Below are 24,204 nucleotides of genomic sequence, written 5' to 3'. Positions count from 1 at the left end.
ATTTTCTCCTACGTTGTCTCATAAAGTTGTGAGAATTGAAAGTCATGTGGGTGCCTAGTATTTAGCAATGGCTGGATAAATATCAGTGTCCCTCCTCTTCTCAGCCCCTCCGCAGCCCATCTCAGCTAATTCTGCAAAGCTCCCTCTTTACACTTAAGAAAACTGAGGTAGGGAAGCAATGCCTACAAGATCTAGAAATTACTGCCTAACACCTAAGTCCAAGGCTAAGGTTCAGAGTAACCGACCACAGCACACTTTCTAGAAAACAAACCTTAGCTAGAATATGGCTGGCATTCTCAACCCTCAGTAAGCTTTATTGACTATGGTCCTTTATTATTACACACTACGTTTCTGAAGTTTGCAAAAGGAAATGTTCCTAATCACAAAGCAGCCTTGGTTTTTGTAAGTGTCCCATCAAGTAACTCCAGGCTGTGTTTGTGTTCCATAAGTCATAATTGCAACATTGAGAGGACCTCATGACGAATGGCTTTCAGCTCTCTGAATATCCACGGGCTCATCTTGAAGCCTTTGCACAAGCCATTTCCTTTATCTGAGTCACTTTCCTCTACTCCTTGTTCTCCCCTCACCCCACCATCATCATCACCACTTGTTCTGAGCCCTCAGATGCTGTTGACTTTGTTCTAAACCCCTCTGCCTCCACCCCAAGGTCAACTTATATAGGACATGAGGAGAATGAGCTCTGCCCTTTCTCATTCCAAGATTCCTTCTAGTCAACAATGCCAGTGAGTAGAACAGACAGGGTGTTTGTGGGTGTGGGTGTGAAAGAAGTGTTAAGATTCAGAAGGAGAAGCAACAGGTGAGATAGATCTAGAAGCTGTATTACACACACACATACACACGCCCCACAGACCTTTTTATCCCTATCAAAATAGTCCATGACCTTGGTCTTAAGTCACTGCCCAGCTTGCTACACTTGAACCTTGAGCAGACCCCAAACTTCAGAAATGGACCCCAGAAGCCTGTAAGCATGGTGTCACAGGAGCATGCCTACACTTTAACAGTGTAGACTCTTGCCTGCTAAGGTGTCTCCTATCAAACTAAAAATAGAACAGGCACTGAGCTCCAGTTGATTCCTCACTGCACAGGCTGCCAAGATGATCAAACTCTGATAACCGCAACAAGTGGATTGAGGGGGGCAACTAGAAGGCCCACCCACTCATCTGTATTCTTGGTCTCATGTACATCATTATGTGAATACTTGGCTAGTTTTACAGTAAATTGAAGGAAAACAAATCTAGCCAACTCACAGTCACAATCATCCTGGTCCCTAAGAAACAGAACCTGTCCTTGTGTGTTCTCTCCTCATTTCACCTCTGATGTAGAGCACACTTTAATCTACTAACTCAGCTCCTTTTCTGTATACTGCTAAACTTGACTCTTTTTCTCTCTCCTGTGGAGTAGATTCCCCTTCTTATTTTTCCCGTGACCAATAGTTGCCCCCCACTGTGGTTCTGAGGTTAGCCCGTAGCATTTAGTTATCATTTGTCTGCCTCCCTCCCTCTGTGGAGACAGAAGTTATATCTTATTTATCAATATATCCTTGGTGATATTTGCCATATAGTAGGTGCTCAATAAATACTAAGGAAAGAATGCAATGGTAAGTACTCGTGGGGAAGAAACAAAAAAAGTATTTAGGGGGATATAATATTTTAGATAATGTGTGTGTATGTGTCTGTGTGTGTATATATATATATAAAATACATATATATCTACATATATATACACACACACACACACATATATAATTTTTCCTCAGAGGCAAACAACCAAATTTCTCAATCCTGTTTTCATAATCTGCCTTTCCAAAGTCAAAGACAAAAGAAATCTAAAAGGTGAAAATGATGATAGTTACCTTGAATGCTGGATTGATTCAGAGCATGTTGAGAGGAGCCCAGCATCCTTAACAGTTGGTGCCCTGATGAGGTTTTGGAAGACATTTGATAGTGACAAAAGTTCTTCCATTAAAAGCATGTTTATTAATCAGGAAAAATTAGACATAAACTAGGTATTAGGTGAATATTTGGAATTGTTAATTTCATTGGTTGGCATAATGACATTTTAATTATTTTTTAAGGCTTGGTAGTTTATATAGCCCCACCAAAGTATTTACCAATAAATTATATGCATGCTTGGATTTGCTTTCAAGTACTCCAGAAAAAAAAAAAAAGTGGGGAGAGGGAGGAGAGGTAGGTATAGCTAAGGCAAGAACAGCAGAATGTTGCTAATAGCTGAAGCTGAGTTAGGGGTACTTGGGAGTTCATTATACTCATTATACTCTCCTCTCTACTTTTGTGTGTGTTTAAAATTTTCCACAGTCAAAAAATGTGTTTATATCACATTTATTGGCTATTCTCTGATGAATCTTGTGTTTGATATTCAGGAGTCTTGTAGTAAATGCATTGCTGTTCGATCCACAAACAAACAAATGCATGGTATTTTAGAAACCCATGATCTGAAATTATAGAGTAAGATGTGTCCCTTCTTTAAAAAAAAAAAATGTAGCTGACTAATTCTCAGGCTCAGTTTCCTTATTAATATGTAAGATGCGTGAACTTAATTGCTTCATCCTCTGGGCTGTGTAGCACTTCATAAACATGTCTATTAAAGCACTTTTATCTTTATATCATGGCTAATTTATGTCTGACTCTCCTTAATGGCAAGATTTAGTTCTTATTTATGGGTACAGTGATTAAAAGCACAAGCTCTGGAATTCAACTGCCCACGTTCAAATGCTCGTCCCTTCCCTTATGAGCCCCGTGAGTTGGACAAGGTGCCTCCTGTCCTCGTCTGCATAATGAAAAGGATAAGACCTACTCCAGTTGTTGTGAAGACTGAGTCTCACAAACAAGTAGGTACTCACACAATTTACTGAGTCCATTTTTCTCAATCAAGTACATTTCCTTGTGAGTTTCATTACTATGCTTATAGTCCCTGAGACTGTAATCCAGGCTCTTTTATCTCCTAATCCCATATTCTCTCCAGGCAACTGGGCTAGACTAGAGGAAACCTCACAACAATACTGAAAGCCGGGCCCTTCAGAGGGAAGTGCAGGCAACGTTAACCCCAATGCAACATTGCTGATGCTTTAGACAGGTGAATGAGACATTCTTTGGATCTTATGGATTTGATGCCTAGATGGCCCCAAATCTCTCCCACTAAAGAAAGGACAATATTAGGACGTATATATATGTAGATGTGTGTGTGTGTGTGTATGTGTGTGTGTAACTGAATCGCTTTGCTGTACAGCAGAAATTAATACAACGTAAATCAACTATACTTCAGTGAAATAATTTTTTTAAAAAAAAGAAGGGACAGTACTAAGATAAGGGCACTGTCAGCACTTGGAAGTGGAGTTGAAAAGCTTATAAATAAAATAAAATTTAAAACTTAAAAAAAAAAAAAAAAGCACTGTTATCCTTGGTCTCTTGTGCTACGCTATCAATTTGCCAAGACAATCAGTTTTCCTATTACCACCCGGCACCCCTGCTACCAACATACCACCAGTGACCCTCCCCACTTAATTCTACCAGCTTGGTGTTCAGGATTCTGAGCCAGGTATCATAACAAGGCCCTGAGAATTAATAAACTCTTGGCCAGAGTTGCTTTACCACATCCCCGGATAGTATAACAGTGTTTGGGTAGCAGTTAAAGTTAGACTTACATAGAAACCACAGTATTCAAAAGTTAGGATATTAAACATGCTTCATTCATTCAAAATATATATTTTTTAATATCGCCAAAATAGGAATGCCTCTTAACAATGGCATTGCATGATACAGTCGGCAGTTTAGTAGTATACCTTGCCATCATCGTATCTTAGATTCATGATCAAATGAAATCTTCAGCTCCTGGCATTGTATCAATATAACGTTTGACATATGGAAACTTACAGGCTTAGGTGAATTACTGCCCAAAGCTCTAGAGGTATTTTCTGAGTCTATGAAATTTCTTATTGAGTCTCTGTGTTCTCTAAACCCTGGTATTTCTAACAAAAAATAAACATCAAGTTAGAAGGAAAACATGTGAGCTCTTTGAAACCCTGAACTTTGATTTGAGAGAGGCTCTTTCCTAAGCACCATTGTTTGTATGTGTCATGGTGGAAGGTCTCTCTAGGTTCTGACCACTCCCCGCCCTGGCACCCTCCCCCAACAATTTCTGTCGGTTTTCCTAACAGCTGAGTGGAGTCTATGGGGAAAACTAGTTGGCTAAATCCACCATCTTTCCCCCTAAGATGCCACTTACAAAGTCATTCCCTTTCACATACTTGGAGTACCTTCTCCGCCCAGTAACAGCCTTGTCACCAAGTTCCTGGGTGATTCACATAAGCATGCACTGGAGGGCTTGTCTGTTTGGCAGTAGTACCTGGACTACACCCCTCTACCCTGAATAGGAACACTTGGTCTTCCTATTGCTGATACGGTCATTTTCCCCTTTTCTCTTGGTGTGCTGACCTTCGACTTCATATTCCTCTTTCCCAGAAAAAGTGCCTTTCCTTAAATCAGCTTCTGCAGTAACAATCACAGCCAATCTGTCCTCTTAACAGCACAACTCCCCACAAGGTTGTTGTCACTGGAAGGGATAAGGACCTTAGTGAAGTTCTTAAGGTCCTTAGGGGATCTCTTTATCTTTAGATTTTAAAAATGAAGCTCACGGCTTCCCTGGTGGCGCAGTGGTTGAGAGTCTGCCTGCCGATGCAGGGGACACGGGTTCGTGCCCTGGTCCGGGAAGATCCCACATGCCGCAGAGCGGCTGGGCCCGTGAGCCATGGCTGCTGAACCTGCGCGTCCGGAGCCTGTGCTCCGCAACGGGAGAGGCCACAACAGTGAGAGGCCCGCGTACCGCAAAAAAAAAAAAAAAAAAAAAAAAAAAAGGAAGCTCAGGGCTGAGGGACTTACCCAGAGTGACATCATCATTGGCAATAGAGTGAAGAATAGAATCTTGGCCACTGCCACTAGGGAATATGTACTTCTGCCCTCTGTTTAGATTCTCTACAACTGCAGTCTTTTTTTGGCCGTGCCATGCAGCTTGAGGGATCTTACTTCCCCGACCTGGGATTGAACCCTGGCCCTCAGCAGTGAAAACACAGAGTCCTAACCACTGGACAGCCAGGGAATTCCCTCTCCAACTGCAGTCTTTTTGTGTATGTGTGTCTGAAATTAGAAAAATATTTATAGTAATATGGTAAAGGATTCATACACTTGATATATAAAAATGTTCACACTAATCAATAAGAAAACCCTAAAACTCTAGTGAACGCAGTGAGAAATTCACTGAAGAGTAAATACAACTGGCCAATTAACAAATTAGCCATACTAAAGTTGATTAAAACAACAAGGTGAGTGTTTGTTTAACCTGTTAAATAAACAGATTAAAGATAAAAATATTAGCCGGAGCTATGAGGCTCCGACTGCAGTCTTAAGAAGAGCAGGGAGATTGCAGAACTGGAGAGCTATCACCCTCTTCGTAATCTATCCGGATTACGGTAAAAGGGTGTGAGAATGCAGTGGACACCACTATTATCACCCAGACTGTGGTGACTTAATAGATGCAGCAATGTGGCTGGAAAATGGAGCTTGGCTTGCGTTTGACTTTATGTAAGACCAAGAACGAATCGATTGTCCGCGTCAAAGAGTGGAGGGTGTTTGGAAAGGGTTAAAGCAAGTCCCACACTATCGCCTCGGCACCCTTACCTCAACCAGGCAATAGGTCCCTAATCTTTGGCCCCTCAAGTGCCTTTGCCATTTGAGGATCTTCCCTGGCTGGATTCGTTCATCAACATTCTTTCATTACAGTAAAATTGTATAACATGAACTTGGGAATGTATTCTCCTCCCCGTGCTGTTGAAGATCTTGGCTACATTCCTTCCTGAGCAAAAATACACAGGAACACACACACGCGCACACATGCGCGCACACGCGCGATCCAAGAAGATTCAGTACTTTTGTCTCAAATACAGGTGATAAAATCAAAACTTAGCAGACTTAGTGATAGGAGATGGGGTAAAAAGAATCAGGTATTTGTGTCTCTTAGTCTAACTATCTGGTCCCCTTATCTAGAGAAGTGTAAGGCCTCCCCGCCCAGACCTTCATGAGCTCCCCTCTTAGATGTTCCCTCACATGGTGGAGAGAGGCCCAATCTAAACCTTCCCTTCTCTCCTTTTATCATTTTTTTCCTCCAGAAGTCCCACCTCTCTGTCCCCATTGCCAGACACTGTCCCTTCTCCAGAAGGTGTAAAGTCCTAAGACCCTTCATGTGTACTGTGAATATTTACAATCGCCAGCTAAGCTGTTTTCTCCTTCATCTTTTGAAAGTGCTGGATATAGCAGTAGGAGCAGTTTTCAGCTTCCAAGTAGGGAAGGAGGACATCTTGACTAAAAGCCTAATTTCTCCAAGCACTGACTTGGAGAAAAGGTGATAAATCTGATCTCACTCTATCCAGCCAACGTAAAAGAACTAATTTAACCTGGTGGCATTCAGCAAGAAAGCCTCCTCTGAGGGTGTGCTGGGTCCAGCTTTTGTTTTTTGGAAGCTCATGAAAACACTCTACTTGTATATTGTAGATGTTTTTTCTACTGAGCATCTATTGCTGTTGTAAAACCTCTAGCTCACCCCTCCCTAATGTGTTCTCAACCATTTCTGGGGGTCCTGAAACTACCTTACAGTTTTTCCAAATTAGTAACATCTGTCATTCTTTTTCTCTTGGGCTCTGATTCCTTAAAATGAGACATCTCTGGAATGTACATTGTGAAATTCCTTTGGAAAGTTGCTGCCTTTTTCCTTCCCATCACCAGGTATCCATGGCCCCCAAGGTTGACCTGCGCCCATCACACTGGCTTATAATACTCTACTAAAGAGGAAAAGTTCCTTTTCCCACACACCCATTGTTGCAATAATCTAACATGATGATTGCCAGATAGCACTGCTCACATTGCCAACACCTTATGAAAATTGTGTGTGAAATCCCGTTCTTTTGTGATGAAATTCCCCAGGGTAGGTCAGAGGACCATTCTCTGAGACTCTGCCCCCCAAATCCTCCTGTCTCTCTACTCCCAGTTACTCCTAACCTGCTCCCAAGGCTTCCTCCAATTAGCCCAATTACATAAAGCCTTGGGTTCTATTTTGAAACCTTCAATTTATCTAGTTTCAAATTTTTGAAACTGGTACTATGATCTCCTAGGCCTGGCTGCATTGGCTTTTCTCTGTGTCTTGTCTTTATCTCTTGGGGGAGGAGGATGGAGGGAAGAAAGGAAGGCATCCAGGGATAGGGCAATCGGTGTGGATCAAGCACCAAACTGTTTTCAAGTGACAAGGCTGGGTGACTGACTAAATTTAGTAGCAATGGAAGCCTCTTACAAGGTGTTTTTGTCCCAGAATTGTTCATATTGGGCAAGCTAGAAATTGCAGACCATGTGCCTTTCCTAAATCCTGTAGACCGTGTAGCACATTGTGGTAGAGTTCTCAAATTAGATCATGGGCATATGTCGAATAAGCATCAACGAAAAGAATGACAGTGGGAAAGGTCTAAGGAGTCACAGGTGATTGAACTATATACCTGATCATCCAATAGCTTCTAGAAAAATGGACTCACGTACACTGAAATCTACCTCTTCTATGCCTCCCACATACTCCTTTTACTCCCTGTACAAAAGCATGGTTTGAAAGCCAAAACAAACATGGTTTTTGCCCCAGTATAGGTGCCCAGTAATGTTTGCTCAGTGTTAAATGAATGGCAATAACAATCTCATGGATTTGTGGAGCAATTCATAGCTTTCAAAGCCAGATTCCACATACAATCTCACTGGATCCTCACAACAACTCAGTAAGGCACGCAGACCAAGTTGTCTTAGCCTCATTTTATAGATCGGCAGTTCTCAAACTTGTGTAGGTTTGGAGCAATCAGAGGTCATGGTGCCCTCTGAGGAATCATGTGAGCTACTGACATTTTAAATTACATAGTAACTAATTGTAGATTCTGGGCAGCAATGTCCGACTATAGGCCAGGCAGAAGCCATGTGGGCTGTTGGTGGAGTAGGTGCGGGGGTGGGGGGAAGCAGAATGGTTCTGGAAGGCAAAAGCAGGGACTTTTCTACTAAGGTGATCTGAAGGCTTTTTAGGGATAAATTCAAGGAGAAAGATGAGGAACATAAGCTAAGCAATGCAAGAGGTTCAGAGTTACAGGCATGAAAACATGGGTTCCTGTTGGTTTCGTGATGTTCAAACAGAGAACCAAAATTAGCCAAAGTCACCTTATACTCTGATGAGATGGGCTGAATCACGCTGGAGGGCTCTTCTCTGAGACCTAGATGAAGGGAAAGGGAGGTTTGACCCTTTTTCTCCTTTTACATAAACTGATCTTAGGGACCTCCCATGTGAAGAGCCCCTATTAGAGTTTGTCCTGCACGGAACTTGGGGAGAGTGGAAGGAAGCTAAGACCACCTGTAAGTCAGAGCGCGTGAACGATAGTCACAACTGGACTCCCCATCCAAGGATTGATGGACTGAAAACAACAACAACAACAATGCTTGGATTCCCCTTGGGAGTTATCGTAGAGAAAAATGATGAGGACAGAGTCTCTTGGGGGTTAGTTATGGTGAGTTGAGTGGAAAAAGGTTATCCTGCAGTCCACACAGTACGAGAAAATGTTCCCATTTTGATCAGTGGTATTACTATTTCTTTTGGTATAAGTCTCACAACGGTAGCATTCTCTTACTCTTTCTTGTCCCTTATAGACCTAGAGTATATAGAAATGACAAATATCTATTGAGCCAGTGCCATCTTGTCGATTTTACATATGGAGAAACTGTTGCCTTCTGCTTTGTTGCCACTCTTGTAAAACTCCTCATTCTATCATGGATGAATTTCTGCAGTTCCCAACATGCTTCTCTGAATCAGTGTCTGCCACTAGCCCGTACAGCGTTTGTTACCAATCCATCCTAAAGCATGTCTTTCCCCCATCACTGTCGCTGCTCAAGAGCCCTTAGTGTTTCTTCTAAGTTGCTTATTGACCTCAAACTCCTCTCTTTAAAGTCCCTCCATAATCTGACCACAGTCTACTTATCCAATCTTAGTTTTCTTACACCTCATCTCCAACCTGCTCTACATGGGGGGGGTTCAATGTTCAACATTCAACTTTCATACAACTCACATTTCCACATGTCATATATTAACACTCTATTGTCCTCCATGTGCAGAGGCTATTTTTTTTTTGCTTTTTTTTTTAATTGAAGTAAAATTGATTTACAATATTGTGTTACTTTCAGGTATACAACAAAGTGATTCAGTTATATTTTTTTTCACATTCTTTTCCATTATAGGTTATTATAAGATATTGAGTATAGTTCCCTGTGCTATACACTTGTTGGTTATCTTTTTTTGTTTCCATTTACTCTTTCATTTTTTTTTTGACATCTTTATTGGAGTATAATTGCTTTACAATGTTCTGTTAGTTTCTGCTGTATAACAAAGTGAATCAGCTATACGTATACATATATCCCATATCCCCTCCCTCTTGCATCTCCCTCCCACCCTCCCTATCCCACCCCTCTAGGTGGTCACAAAGCACCAAGCTGATCTCCCTGTGCTATGCGGCTGCTTCCCACTAGCTATCTATTTTACATTTGGTAGTGTATATATGTCCATCCCACTCTCTCACTTCATCCCAGCTTACTCTTCCCCCTCCCTGTGTCCTCAAGTCCATTCTCTATGTCTGCATCTTTATTCCTGTCCTGGCCCTAGGTTCATCAGAAACGTTTTTTTTTTTTTTTTAGATTCCATATATATGTGTTAGCATACGGTATTTGTTTTTCTCTTTCTGACTTATTTCACTCTGTATGACAGACTCTAGGTCCATCCACCTCACTACAAATAACTCAATTTCGTTTCTTTTTATGGCTGAGTAATATTCCATTGTATATATGTGCCACATCTTCTTTATCCATTCATCGGTCGATGGACACTTAGGTTGCTTCCATGACCTGGCTATTGTAAATAGTGCTGCAATGAACATTGTGGTACATGATTCTTTTTGAATTATGGTTTTCTCAGGGTATATGCCCAGTAGTCGGATTGCTTGGTCATATGGTGGTTCTATTTTTGGTTTTTAAGAAACCTCCATACTGTTCTCCATAGTGGCTCTATCAGTTTACACTCTCACCAACAGTGCAAGAGGGTTCCCTTTTGTCCACACCCGCTCCAGCATTTATTGTTCGTAGATTTTTTGATGATGGCCATTCTGACTGGTGTGAGGTGATACCTCATGGTAGTTTTGATTTGCATTTCTCTAATGATTAGTGATGTTGAGCAGTCTTTCATGTGTTTATTGGCAATCTGTATATCTTCTTTGGAGAAATGTCTATTTAGGTCTTCCGCCCATTTGTGGATTGGGTTGTTTGTTTTTTTGTTATTGAGCTGCATGAGCTGCTTATAAATTTTGGAGATTAATCCTTTGTCAGTTGCTTCATTTGCAAATATTTTCTCCCATTCTGAGGGTTGTCTTTTGGTCTTGTTTATGGTTTCCTTTGCTGTGCAAAAGCTTTGAAGTTTCATTAGGTCCCATTTGTTTATTTTTGTTTTTATTTCCATTTCTCTAGGAGGTGGGTCAAAAAGTATCCTGCTGTGATTTATGTCGTTATTGTAGGTCTTTTCCTTCTCTTCTGTTTCCTGCCTAGAGAAGTTCCTTTAGCATTTGTTGTAAAGCTGGTTTGGTGGTGCTGAATTCTCTTAGCTTTTGCTTGTCTGTAAAGGTGTTAATTTCTCCACCAAATCTGAATGAGATCCTTGCTGGGTAGAGTAATCTTGGTTGTAGGTTTTTCTCCTTCATCACTTTAAATATGTCCTGCCACTCCCTTCTGGCTTGCAGAGTTTCTGCTGAAAGATCAGCTGTTAACTTTATGGGGATTCCCTTGTATGTTATTTGTTGTTTTTCCCTTGCTGCTTTTAATATTTTTTCTTTGTAGTTAATTTTTGATAGTTTGATTAATATGTGTCTTGGCGTGCTTCTCCTTGGATTTATCCTGTATGTGACTCTGTGCTTCCTGGACTTGATTAACTATTTCCTTTCCCATATTAGGGAAGTTTTCAACTATAATCTCTTCAAATATTTTCTCAATCCCTTTCTTTTTCTCTTCTTCTTCTGGGACCCCTATAATTCAAATGTTGGTGCATTTAATGTTGTCCCAGAGGTCTCTGAGACTGTCCTCAATTCTTTTCATTCTTTTTTTTTATTCTGCTCCCTAGCAGTTATTTCTACCATTTTATCTTCCAGCTCACTTCATTCTTCTGCCTCAGTTATTCTGTTATTGATTCCTTCTATAGTATTTTTAATTTCAGTTATTGTGTTGTTCATCACTGTTTGTTTGCTCTTTAGTTCTTCTAGATCCTTGTTAAATGTTTCTTGGGTTTTCTCCATTCTTTTTTCGAGATTTTGGGTCATCTTTACTCTCATTACTCTGAATTCTTTTTCAGTTAGGTTGCCTATTTCATCTCCATTTATTTTGGTCTGTTAGGTTTGTACCTTGCTTCTTCGTCTATAACATTTTTTTTGTTTTTTTTGTTTTTTTTGTTTTTTTGATGGGTTGGGCTGTATTCCTGTCTTACTGGTTGTTGGCCTTTGACGTCCAGCACTGGAGCTTGCAAGCAGTTGGATAGAGCTGGGTCTTGGTGCTGAGATTAGGACCTCCAGGAGGGCTCACTCTGATTAATATTCCCTGAGGTCTGAGGTTCTCTGTTATCTGTTTTATATATAGTAGTGTGTTTATGTTAATCCCGAACTCCTAATTTATCTCTCCCCCACCCCTTTCCCCTTTGGTAACCAAAATTTGTTATGTTTGTGGGTCTATTTCTCTTTTGTATATGAGTTCATTTATATCATTTTTGGTTTATAGGTCACATATAAGTGATATCATATTGTAACAGGGAAGAGCCAAATCTGACTACATGTTAGACCTGTTTCTTTTACTTTAACGTTTGCTTTCCACTGCTTTTGTTCACTCAGAGGATACTGTCTATACATAATGGCCTACTTTGGGGAACCCTGCCCCTCTGCCTGAATGTTAAACCAGAGTGCCTTTGTTCAGGGAAACATCCAGACCCTGTCCACCTGTGGATGGCTACAAGAAAGAAGAAATTAACCCACCCCCTCCCCGAGGCTGGCCATTCCAGGTGATATTTGCCAAACTTACGGCCTTTTTACTTCACTTCCTCATCTCCTCCCCATCTCTGTGCTATAAAAGAAACTGGCATCCAAACCCCGATAAGATGGTTATTTTGAGACTTTAGTGTGCCTTCTTCTCAGTCTGCTGGCTTTCCAAATACAGTCATATTCCTTGCTCGACACCTCGTCTCCAGTTTATTGGCCTGTCGTGCAGCAGGCAGAGTGAGCTTGTACTCCATAACAGTATGATATTCTCTTTCTCTGTCTGGGTAACTTCACTAAGTATGATAATCTTGGACTTCCCTGGGGGCACAGTGGTTAAGAATCCGCCTGCCAGTGCAGGGGACACAGGTTCAACCCCTGGTCTGGAAAGATCCCACATGCCACGGAGCAACAAAGCCCATGCACCACAACTACTGAGCCTGCGCTCTAGAGCCCGTGAGCCACAAGTACTGAGCCCACGTGCCACAACTACTGAAGACCACGTGCCTGGAGCCCATGCTCTGCAGCAAGAGAAGCCACCGAATGAGAAGCCTGCACACTATAACAAAGAGTAGCACCCACTCACTGCAACTAGAGAAAGCCCACGCGCAGCAACGAAGACCCAATGCAGCCAAAAGTAAATTTATAAATTTATTTTTTAAAAGTCTTAAAAAAAAGAGTATGATAATCTCTAGATCCATCCATGTTGCTACAGATGGCATCATTTCATTCTTTTTATGGCTGAGTAATATTCCGTCATATATATATGTACCACATCTTCTTTATCCATTCCTCTGTTGATGGACACTTAGGTTGCTTCCATGTCTTGGCTGTGGTAAATAGTGCTGCAGTGAACATTGGGATGGATGTATCCTTTCAAATTATGGTTTTCTCTGGATATATGCCCAGGAGTGGGATTGCTGGGTCATATGGTAGCTCTATTTTTAGTTTTTTAAGGAGCTGTTTTTTATATAACTTAACAGCAATGATTTTTTTCCAGACTTTTTTTTTCTTTTTCTTATTGAAGTATAGTTGATTTACAATGTTGTGTTAGTTTCAAGTGAACAGCAAAGTGATTCATTGATATATATGTGTATATATGTATGTATATATATATATATTCTTTTTCAGATTCTTTTCCATTATAGGTTATTATAAGATATTGAATATAGTTCCCTGTTCTATACAGTAAGTCCTTTATCTATTTCATATATAGTAGTATGCATCTGTTAATCCCAAATTCCTAATCTATCTCTGCCCCCCCCGCTTTTTCATACCTAAGAAAAGTTTCCAGTGGACAGGTAATATTAGCTTTTATATTTTAATTAAATGTGTAATAAACAAAAGTGGGTCTGGTGCAAGAATAAAAACACAAATCACTGGGTGAAAAACAGAAATGCTTAAACATTGCCATGTCAGATATTATCTCAACAGGTTGTATAGGAAACATCACAAAGCAACAGAGGTAGATTGATGTCCCATAAACTGAATCGAGGAAAATGTACGTATATCCTCATCTCTTCCCTCAACAACAAAATAAATAGTGAAAATATTAAAGAGTAAAATGTTCATGGATAAAATGGGGGAGGAATATATGTAATATTTTATTTGTTGGGGGGGTACATCCTTTATCCTTTCTGTATTTTGATTGTCCTAGGTTTTTATAATGTGTTTTGATCATTACAGAAAAGGTTTAAAAAGTAAAGTTACTTTTTGTTATTAGGAAAAATATGACTATACACTAATAACCATAAAAGGAGAGGATCTTTTCAAGTATGCAATCAATGGAAAAATGACAAAAGACATGATCAACAGATTTGACTAAAAAATTAATTTCTGTGCCTAAAAAACTATTAATTACCAAAAAACTTAAAATATAAAGAGACTCTCACAAATTGAAAATCAGACCTCCTGGGCTTCCCTGGTGGCGCAGTGGTTGAGAGTCCGCCTGCCGATGCAGGGGACGTGGGTTTGTGCCCCGGTCCGGGAGGATCCCACATGCCGCGGAGCGGCTGGGCCCGTGAGCCATGGCCGCTGGGCCTGCGTGTCCGGAGCCTGTGCTCCGTGACGGGAGAGGCCACAACAGTGAGAGGCCCGCGTATCGCAAAAAAAAAAAAAAAAAATCAGGCCTCCTAGTAAAAAATTAAATACTAAGTAATTTTATAAAAAATAGAAATATGTTCAACCATATTAGTAATCAAGGAAATACAAATTAAAACTATAATAATATAACAGCTTTCCTATCAATTTAACAAAGAATAATTAAAGTCATAAAAATCAATGCTAACGCTGGTGATGGTATGGCAAGGTGAGCAAGTTCAAGGATGTGCTGGTGTCTGTAAATTGGCGCAAGCACTCAAGAAGGAAGTTTGCATCAAGATCACTAAAAATAGTAAATTCCTAGGAAGTTACTCTCAGAAAATAAGAGTTTCCACAATTACTTATTGGAGAGACACGCATCACAGTTTTCTGTGATGTTGTTTTGTGACTAAGTTTGTAAAGAGCATGAGAAAAAAGCCAGTTAAAACACAATGCACCCAAATGATAGAATGGTATGCAACAATTACAAATCAAGTGGGTCTGAGTTCATTAGATAATGGGAAAATGCCCCTGGCATAACATTAAGGGAGGGAGCAAAATGCAAAATCATGTAGTAATAAAATGGTGATTTGCTTAAACTAAGTTACATCTGTGTGTGTATAACATCAAAATATAAACAGTGGTGATAATACAGTCTTGGAAATAGTATCTCAGTTAATTATTTTTCTACGTTCCTGTTCTCAGTATTTTGAAATGTTTTTATAATAAAAGCAATCAGGAAGACACAATTAACTATAGATTTTTTACAAGAAGCCTTGGAGGCTTTTGGGGGACTGTAAGCCACCTGTGGCCATGAGAGAAGTAAATGAAGACTCAAGTGTTTTCTAATATAAAGAAAACAAAGGGACCTTTCAGTAGGAAAGAAGCAATGACGCGGCTTTAGTCAATTCTCCTTGGTGCTTCTCTGAGCCTCAGTTTATCAGAGGGCACGCTGAGGTCCTTTTTCTGTGTTTACAGAATGTTTGCTGATTCAAGCAGATCGTTCTCTAAACTGACTCACATGTAACATCTCCCTCACTCCAAGTGACAGTCATTTCCCTGACCTCAGTCTGTGTTCCAGCTCTTTCCATGCCTGAAGGAAAATCCAAGGACTTTTAGGATCCGAATCTAAGAAGTTTGGGGTAACGATGTACGTACTTTTCCTTACTATTACCATTACTATTACCATTACTACTACCATTACTATTTCCTTACTATTACCAGTGCATACGTATCTCACAGCCGTGCACTGCAGCCACAGCCCACAAAAGCCAGAGGCATGAGTTTGCCCCAGTCTGGCAGAAATTGCCCCATGATGGTTATAATTGCCATAATACTAGATAATTTACCTTTTGTAAACACTTTGCCCTTGGCACAGCTTTTGATACATACAGTTTCATTCACTTCCCTGAAGGCGCGTTGTAGGGATTGGGTGATGCTTGAGGATGGCCCTTTTCTGTTTTGGTCTTTCTGTGAGTCCTTGGCCTCTTGCCTTTCTTTTTCTCCCCACTATCTGAGCTGTGTACTATTCATACTACGTGCCATTGTGACTCCTCCCCCATAACCTTGAGCCAGTGCCAAGCGCCTTTCAAATAATAGAGCTCCTTCCTGCTCTGTCCCATAGACTAGCCGTCGACCCAGGGACCTAGCAGTTTTGCTTCCTACTAGTAAAGGGATCACTGGAGGTTATATTCCCATCTCAATGCTGAAATGCCAAGCAAATGTGCTTGTTTATTTTGAATAAGCATTTTTCCTGGTAAATGACTCACTTCTGAATGTTGCAGTTGCCCTTGATGTCTGGGAAGAGCAGTTTTTGCGTTTTTCATCAATATCACAAGGCTGATCTTCAGCCAATACATGCAGGTATGGCCAGTTGAACCAGCTGTTAAATTATGGGAATGTATAATGGCTAAGTAGCCTCTGCCCTCACGTCCCACCTCATTGAGGCTGTCCCAGTTGTACCCCTTGGACACCCTGGATCTCCCCCAATCTAGCAACTGAAAGGGTTAATACCTGGCCAGGCACCCAGCTGAGCTGATGATGCACAGCTGCTGTCCATTTGGACTGATCAGTGCCCAAGTCACTCAGGGTGTGAGTTGGTTTTGGGTTTTTTGGTTTTGGCCGCACCACACGGCATTTTGATTGATGCTCCTGCATCATTATGGTGTTGAAGGCGTGATACACCAGACTGACATAAATCAATCCGACATAAATCAATCCGGTTGTTAGCAAAAAACTTCTTGCCTCGCGGTTCTGTAACGTGAACGCCCAGCAGAATCATCTGGAGGGCTAGCTTAAACGCGCACATCTGGGCCCCGCCCTCAGAGATTCTGATTCAGTAGGTCCAGGATGGGGCCTGAGAATTTGCGTTTCTCACAATTCCCAGGCAAGGCTGAAGCTGAAGCTCCCAGTCCTCTGTTCCACAGGCAGCTCCCTGATAGAAACTCTCTAGAGCAGCACTTCTCAAACACCAGTATGCATAAGAATCACCTGGGGAATCTTGTAATACAGATTCTTATTCAGTGCATCTGGGATAGAGCCTGAAATTCTGGGATAAAGCCTGAAATTCTGCTTTTCTCTCAAGCCCCCAGGTGATTCCACTATCTATGACCTTGAATAACAAGGTCTTCTAAAGGGAATTCATGCTTCTCATCCACATAATGAAAGTCTTCCTTATAAATCCTTTATTCTCTCTATATACAATTCCCTCCTCGGCCTCCTTCTTTCATTTCTTATTCTTTGCTGTTGTTGTAGTTCCTGTAGCTTCTTTCATTTTTGTCTTTTAACAAATTCGCAGGTGATGCTGATACTGTTAGTCTGTGAGCATACTAAGTAGTAACACCTCATAGTGGCTGTAATTCTAGACCTCGGTTCCAGAGCACTTCAGAACAGCCCCTTCTTCCTCTCATACGAATCCTCGAACTTCCCCCTCTCACCACTCAACTAAAGCCTAAACTGACATGAAGAGGAAGATATCACCCACCGGAGTCTTTGGTAAGAGAGAATAAACTGGCTTTTTTTCTTTAGGATAAGACTAATAATGATCTGCGTTTTGTACTAAGTAGCTCTCTAGCTGCTTCTATGGTCCTTCACATTTTGGCGTGTCTCTGTAAGTTCTGAGGTGGATTACAAGTCATGTGTGTGAATGATTTATCTCTTTATTCTTATTTTTTAGTTATTCTTTTAAAAATTGTTTTCACTTGGCCTCTTTTGCTCGTCCTCTCTCCCGCTTTGTTTTCTCCCTTTCTCTCTTTACTTTTCTTCCCATTCTCTGTTTTTTTCTTGCCAATGTCTTCAAGATTTCAAATTCCCGACCCACTCTCCGGATTCCACCCCTGAATAATTTTTTTTTTTTAATGCAACCCTGACTTCTCAAAAAGAGACTCCACCCAGACTGTTTTGGAGCTTCATGATTCCAACAATGAGATCAGAAATGAGTCTAGGAAAATTACGTGTGAGTGCGTGTCAGGGAAACAAAGAAAGCAGTCAAGTGTAAAAGGAAAGGCTCGAGTGCCCTTTTCTAGAAAATACTTCACTAGGAGCTTTTATCCAGGACTAGAAATTGCCCTGCTTACCAACTAAGCACTTTCTCTGCAAAACATAAAAAAGATGCCTGTTTTTATGAACTTGGTCATTTCCTGGACTTTAATAGCGCTTTTCCTGGACTTTAATAGTACTTGATTCCAGTTGGATATAAACAGACTTCTGTGATCCATCGGCTTGTACCCTCCCTGCCCGTGGGCTGGGCAAGCTGCTTAGCAGCTAATTCTGTGGAAAAGTCTACAAGCTGTAGTGCCAGAAGGCAGAAATCCTGGCCCAGGCTTGCTCCACTTCTGGGAACCCAGGGACATGGCAGGAGTTTGCTGGTTAAGTAGCTGTGCCTGAGAGTTAATTCTGTACCATCTCCTTTCCAAATGCAGTGGAGAGAAGTTCAAGAAGATCTGTATTCCATAAGGAAAAGAATAGTAGAGATGATGGATAGCTTCTGATGCAAAGGAAAAAAAGGAATGCACTGCATTCAGTTCATCCAGTACTAAGTAGCTTTCTAAGGGACCTGCAGATTCCAGCTGACCCTGTGTTCCTCCCTATCTGACAGGTGACCCAGACTTGAATTCTAAACTGATTCCGGCTAGGATAAGTTATCTAAGCTGGCTGCACCTCGATTATCTCATCTGTAGAGTGAACACAATCACCTTAACTAACAGGGTATTTGCAAAATAACATAAATGACATTGATGCCAAGAATGGAGCCCACACTTCAAAACAATGGTTCTCAACCTAGGGCTTGGAAGATGTTCAATATGCATCAACATCTACCTTTCCTTCTTGAATGAAAAAGACAGAAAAGAAGAAGGAGAGGCAATGATAGGATCTTCAGTGGATAACCATGAATAAAATTCCTGGCTGTGATGGTAGAAGCATCAAAATTAGCAGTCTCAAACTCAAATGCCAGTAGAAGCCGGGCAAGTAATATTAATAAGCAAAGCACCCCAGGGACAAAGAAAAAAGAATACAGCAGACAGTGGCAAGACAATAGCAATGCTTCAAATATCTATTATCGTGGTAGAAGACAAATAGCTGCACACCCACAAGAAAAAGGGCTTCTTGCCACTCCACCTTGGGTTCTTGAAGCAATGGAAGATGATGGGGACGGGACTCAGCTGGAAAGGGCAATGCCCCCTCCAGAGGGGCAGCCACTGCTCTCCACCTGACAGTCATCATGTGACACAAAATGAAAGACCCAGCATTGCCAGATCTTAGGACTCTTTGCAAGATAAGTAAGAGGCTCTGTTGATTCCTAAAAGATTCCATTTTACCAATGTTGGCCAACCCTATGGTATGATCAACATAGTGGGCCATCAGAGGCTTGTGGACATTAGGTTACAACCTATGTTGCTTCTCCTTTTTAGAGCTCTGTCAGCTCAGAAGGGAGCACATTGGGTTGCGGTTTGCTTTCTGTTCGCTAAGAGGTAAGAAAACCCTTTCAGAAGTAGAAACTTGGAAAGCCAGAATGGTGCATGCCTTTACTGGCTTCAGCTAGGAGCTGTACACACTTCACTAGACTTCTTTATATCTGTTAATTATCGTTATATCCCTAGGAGGTGAGCGCTATCTCCATTTCACAGATGAGGAAATAGAAGATTAGATAAGCAGTAACTTGCTCAAGAGCTCACAGTAGCAGCACTCAGGTTTGACACCAAGTTGTTTTATCCAAGTTTAGTGCCTCTCGTATGTAAAGTGGAATAATAACATTTGTCTGAGTCTAAAGCTCATTTTCCTTCCACCTTCTCCCTTGATAAATATTAAGCAGTTAGGGAGGCTCAGAAAGGAACTTAAATGACTGGAATGCCAGTTGGTAAATAGTTATTTCAGAGCATTAATGACTATTTTGAGTCTGGACACATTGCAGGCCAGAAATTAGATTCCTCAATCCTGAAGTTAGATTTTGTTCTACTATTGCGTGCCTTGTTTGAGAGATTTTTAAACACCAGTGACAATGTTGAGTCATAGTTCTCGCGGTTTGACCCAAGTGGAGAAATTTCTGTAATACTGTACCTGAGTGTTTACCAGGTAAGTATTAGAAATTCCAGCTTAATTCAGTTTCAACTGTAAAGGAATTTGCTGTCTGTGGAAACAAATGTCAGGCTTAGATAGCACTTCCAGCAACATTTCATCCAGTGGACCAAACCAAAAATCCAGGTTTCCTCTCTGTCACCTCACTGCTTTCTGAAACATTGGTCTTAAAAACTGGGTTCCTGTGTGTTTTATAACAGCTGCCAGCCAGCATCTTGTTTACATCCAGATGAAGAAAGAGGAAATTTCAGTAACTGTCACAAGGGCTAGGAATTGCTTTCTCTTGCTTTCTTGTTCTCTCGTGATTAACCCTTGGCCTAAAGATAGAATTGTTGGTTGGATTAAGATCATCAGGGTGGAACCCTGGACTTAGATGAATCCCATACAAACCACATAGCTGCTGTAAAATGGAGGAGGAATAAATTCACCCACAGAAAAATCCGTGTATTTTTGGTAGAAAGTGGAAGAAATGGGTGCTGGGAAGCAACAAAAAACAACTTGGCCGAGGCTGTACGAGAAATATTCATAGCTCTTCATCTAACACACACTAAAAAGAAAGGCAGTTAATTCGTTCCTGAGAGGCCTGAATGGAGTGGAAAAAACCGAAAGAATGATTTTGCTGGTTTTGTTTTATTGTAGAATTCTGCAGTTTCTTACTTTGTGGTGATGGCTGGTGTTGTTGCTCTGAGGAAGGTCTGAGGAACATTGGTTCTGGCCATGTTTGGGTTTTCTTCTGACATTAAATTCTGAAAAATAACAAATCATCATGTGCAGAGTTTGGCAAGCTGCTGCTATCTTTGTAAGGCCCAGCAGCTAAAAATGTTTACTTTTTTAAAAGATTTAAAAACAAAGAATATGAACCAAAGACTGCATGTGGTCCATAAAGCTCCCAAATATTATCTGGTTCTTGACAGAAAAAGTTGGCCAAACCCTGGTCCAGTCCATGAAAGTGAAGTTTCATTACTTCCTAAATAATTAGAGCAAAAATAACAAAGTTTAGGGAATCTGTGACTCATAAAACCAAATGTACAAGAAACATTATTATAGGATTAGGCGTTAGTATCTTTCTCAACTGCAAACTAATCCCTTCAAAATCCTAAATGAAAATAACTTTCATCTATTTAATATTACTTTGCTTATTTCTCAGTTGGTGGTTGCCAGGGCTGGGGAAGGGAGGGGGTGCATGGAAATAGGTAGTAGAAGATTAACAAGAGACGGACACATTTTTGACTCTGCCCACAAGGCCAGCAGTTGGCTGATTTTTGGCTGACCACACACTGACTAACTAGTCATAGCATCAAAATGAAATTAGCTCCATGTCTGCCAAAGTTCCAGATTCTAAGATGTGATGTTCAATGATGTCATAGAGAAGGTACCCTTATATTCCGGCTAGGATCCTGTAGTTGATAGGAGACAGCTACAGTCAGCCAACTGAACCAACAGGAGAGTTTTGTCAGCAATTCCCAGGTGTAAATCATGGTGCAGAATATTAGAGACATGGCAAGTATTTATTTGGCTTCAAGGAGTATTTCAAAAGAGACATCTTGAGAGCAGATTTGATAAACTTTAAGGAATATTTCCTCCATCCAGTACTCCTTCATTGCTCTGTAGCAAGAGGAGATTTTTATTTTTTAATGCTTGTTCTTCATGTTGTTTCTTGAGGGATGGCACTCTCTAGAGAGTAGCCAAGAGGAAAATTGATCAAAAAGAGTTTTATCCCTTCCTCCATCTCATTTCTTGCTCTGACTCTAGCTGGATCCAGGCCAGCTCCTAACATAGCCCATCCTGTACCTGATCCCACCAATTTTACCTTAGTTGTACCTGGAAAATTTTATGGAAGTAAAATGGTCCACATATTTCTCTTATCCCAGGAAAGAGAACAGAACCCCTAGACATGCCTATAGAATGGACCAGGGGCATTAACAAGTGTTTAGGTGGTATTTCATAAAATCACTTTCCATCCATTGTCCAATGGTACTGCCACAACAAATCTCAGTACATATATGGGCCAGGGATAATTCTTTATGTAAAGAAAATTGCCTCTAAAAGAGTGGTTAACAGCCTACATCATTTAGGGGTAGAGCAGGCATTTAGCATCCAGACATTCTGATGTGACCACATTACAGGAGGGCCAGGAGCTGGAGGGAAGGGGGACATGTAGGGACGGGGTCTTCCCTCCACTAGCACCCTCAGAATTAGACTTTTGACACTTTCCCCAAATGTGCCTGTATGTAAGATCACAAATATGAGAGCGACCAGATTGAAAGAAGGCATTGCCATGTACCTTTGACATAAAAAAATGTTTTAAAAATAGCACACACTTGCTAATGATTTTGGTAATTATTCTTTTTTTGGTTTTCTGGGACTCTCATAGAGTAGCTTGGAGTCTCACTGATCCTCTGAGAAGCCCTCTCCATCTCCTCCTCAGAGACCTATTCTGAGGGCCTACTGTCTCCTTTATGTCTTTATTCAAATGTCACATCGAGGTGGACCTTGGCCACCCCGACTGTGATTGTAATCCAGCACCCATCCTTCCCTCCTGTTTTTTTATTCTCCTTTTTTCTTTATTAGCACTGATCACAAATTTACTATATATTTTACTTATTAATCTTACCATTGGCTTCCCCACCAAATGTAAGCTCCATGAAGGCAGTGGGTAGAATGTTTTGTTTTTTGTCCAATGCTGTATCCTAGCAGCGTGTCCAGTAGCTGGCATAGAGTGGGCCTCAATAGGTACATGTGGGATCACTATGCATACCATGGGAGTATTACCTTCAGAGAACTTAGCCAAGTCAAATTCATTGGACCAGGTAATCCATTTTACACCCTAACAACTACTGAGAAGTGAAGACATGTATGCTTTTGAGGATGGCATCTACCTTATAACTTCAGAAGCTAGTGAGAAGTGGAGGCTTGGCATGGCTTTTTGAAAAGTTAGTCACCCCTCTCTTGGAGGAATATTGGTAAAGGAAGAGCATGTCTTCTTTGAGTCATCCGTTTCACTTCTTGAAAGTAAATCAAATGGCAATGTAATTGTCAAGACTCCCCTATTATAAAGGATATGCCATCTGTATGGAATAAACCCCATCCCTATTTCCAGTGATAGGCCCTGATTGATTTAACTCAGTTAGTGATCCCATCCCTCCATATTAATTAGTGGTCCAGGTATAAGCACATGATGGCATTTGGGCCAGAGAGAGGAAGAGTGAGCCCCGTTACTATAAAGAACTCAGGAGATGATTTTGTATAGTGGTTAAGGAAATGGACTCTGGGGTCAAGCTTACTAGGTTAGCAATCCCAACTACACCACTCACCAGCTGGTTGACCATGAGAAAGTTAATAAATGTTAGTTTTTTCATCTGTGAAATTGGGATAATAATAATATCCACTGCATAGGGTGGTTGTAGAGATTAAGGAAGAGAATACCAAGCACAGAGTAAATTAGATACTCTTGGTAGAATTCCGGTGAGAAAAGGAAAAATAAATCTTGAACAGAACACTATGTATTAGCAGATCATTCATTCATCAACTAAATGCTCTATGAGCACTTACCATGTGCCAGTTAGGGGCCATGGAGGCACAGAAGTGAGTCAGGATTGAGTTCTGTAGGGACTTGTTGGAAAGACAAGCCGTGCATGAAATAACTAGTGTAGGACATTGTTCACAAAGCAATAAAGCATAGATACCATGATCTGAGGTCCCAGGAGGGAAAATCTTACTTTACTTAGATGATACAGACAGTTGGTAGAAAAAATTCACTTAAGACATTCAGCAAGAAGCATGTCTAATCCTTAAATGTATGGTTTTAACTATATCTTTAATAATGATCAGCCCACCCCCTCAAAACCAAACCAAACAAAAACAAGAAATGATTCAAGTTATTAGATTAGCTCTCCTTTAGATTCCTCTGTTAATGCATGTTTACATCCTTGTTTAAAAAATCAAATATAGGTGTCCACCTTGAACACCCATTCATCCCCACCTTCCACCCCTCATCTCTCACTATCCAATCTCAGTCTCTCCCCAGAGGTATCCAACCATTACCAACCACCATTACCAACCCATCTGGTAAATAGAATCCTAACCTTTTTGTGTGGGTTTATCATCACTTATGTATACTTAGAAAGATAAAAATATATATATATATATGCCCTCAGGGACATTTAGGAAAGGTTGGATCCCCTGGAGAACACTGGGGTGGGGCACCATAACTAAGCTGTCATTTTATTCCCTGAAAGACATTATGAGATTTAGTGATTGTGCACATTTCCTCATTTATGCTCTGGTCTCAGGATGAATTAAAAGCACTTTTGAAATCTGCCGAAAACAAACTTGTAGTAATTGAATTTTCAGCAAAATGGTGTGGTCCTTGCAAAAGAATGTATCCTCTTTTTCAT

General features: G+C 40.8%; 2 protein-coding genes across 2 annotated transcripts in view; both read left to right on the top strand.

Annotated features, from left to right (window-relative positions):
* SVEP1 (sushi, von Willebrand factor type A, EGF and pentraxin domain containing 1) overlaps positions 1 to 7,152 on the top strand; it is a 200,268-nt gene extending 193,116 nt beyond the window's left edge. The window contains exon 48 of the mRNA XM_022579081.3: positions 1 to 7,152. This exon is cut by the window's left edge and continues 8,680 nt beyond it. The gene's annotated coding sequence lies outside the window, so the exon portion shown is untranslated.
* LOC111177341 (thioredoxin domain-containing protein 8) overlaps positions 7,150 to 24,204 on the top strand; it is a 62,233-nt gene continuing 45,178 nt past the window's right edge. Inside the window, exon 1 of the mRNA XM_089913576.1 lies at positions 7,150 to 24,204. Within this exon, the coding sequence (XP_089769702.1) occupies positions 24,085 to 24,204 (120 nt within the window). The 5' untranslated portion in view covers positions 7,150 to 24,084.

This window comes from Delphinapterus leucas, chromosome 6 (genome assembly GCF_059928025.1).
Source record: "Delphinapterus leucas isolate spDelLeu-1000000601 "Yukka" chromosome 6, BTC_Dleu_Yukka2, whole genome shotgun sequence".
Classification (NCBI taxonomy): Eukaryota; Metazoa; Chordata; class Mammalia; order Artiodactyla; family Monodontidae; genus Delphinapterus; species Delphinapterus leucas.
Note: the sequence above shows the minus strand (reverse complement) of the source record. Positions and strands in the feature narration are given on the sequence as shown.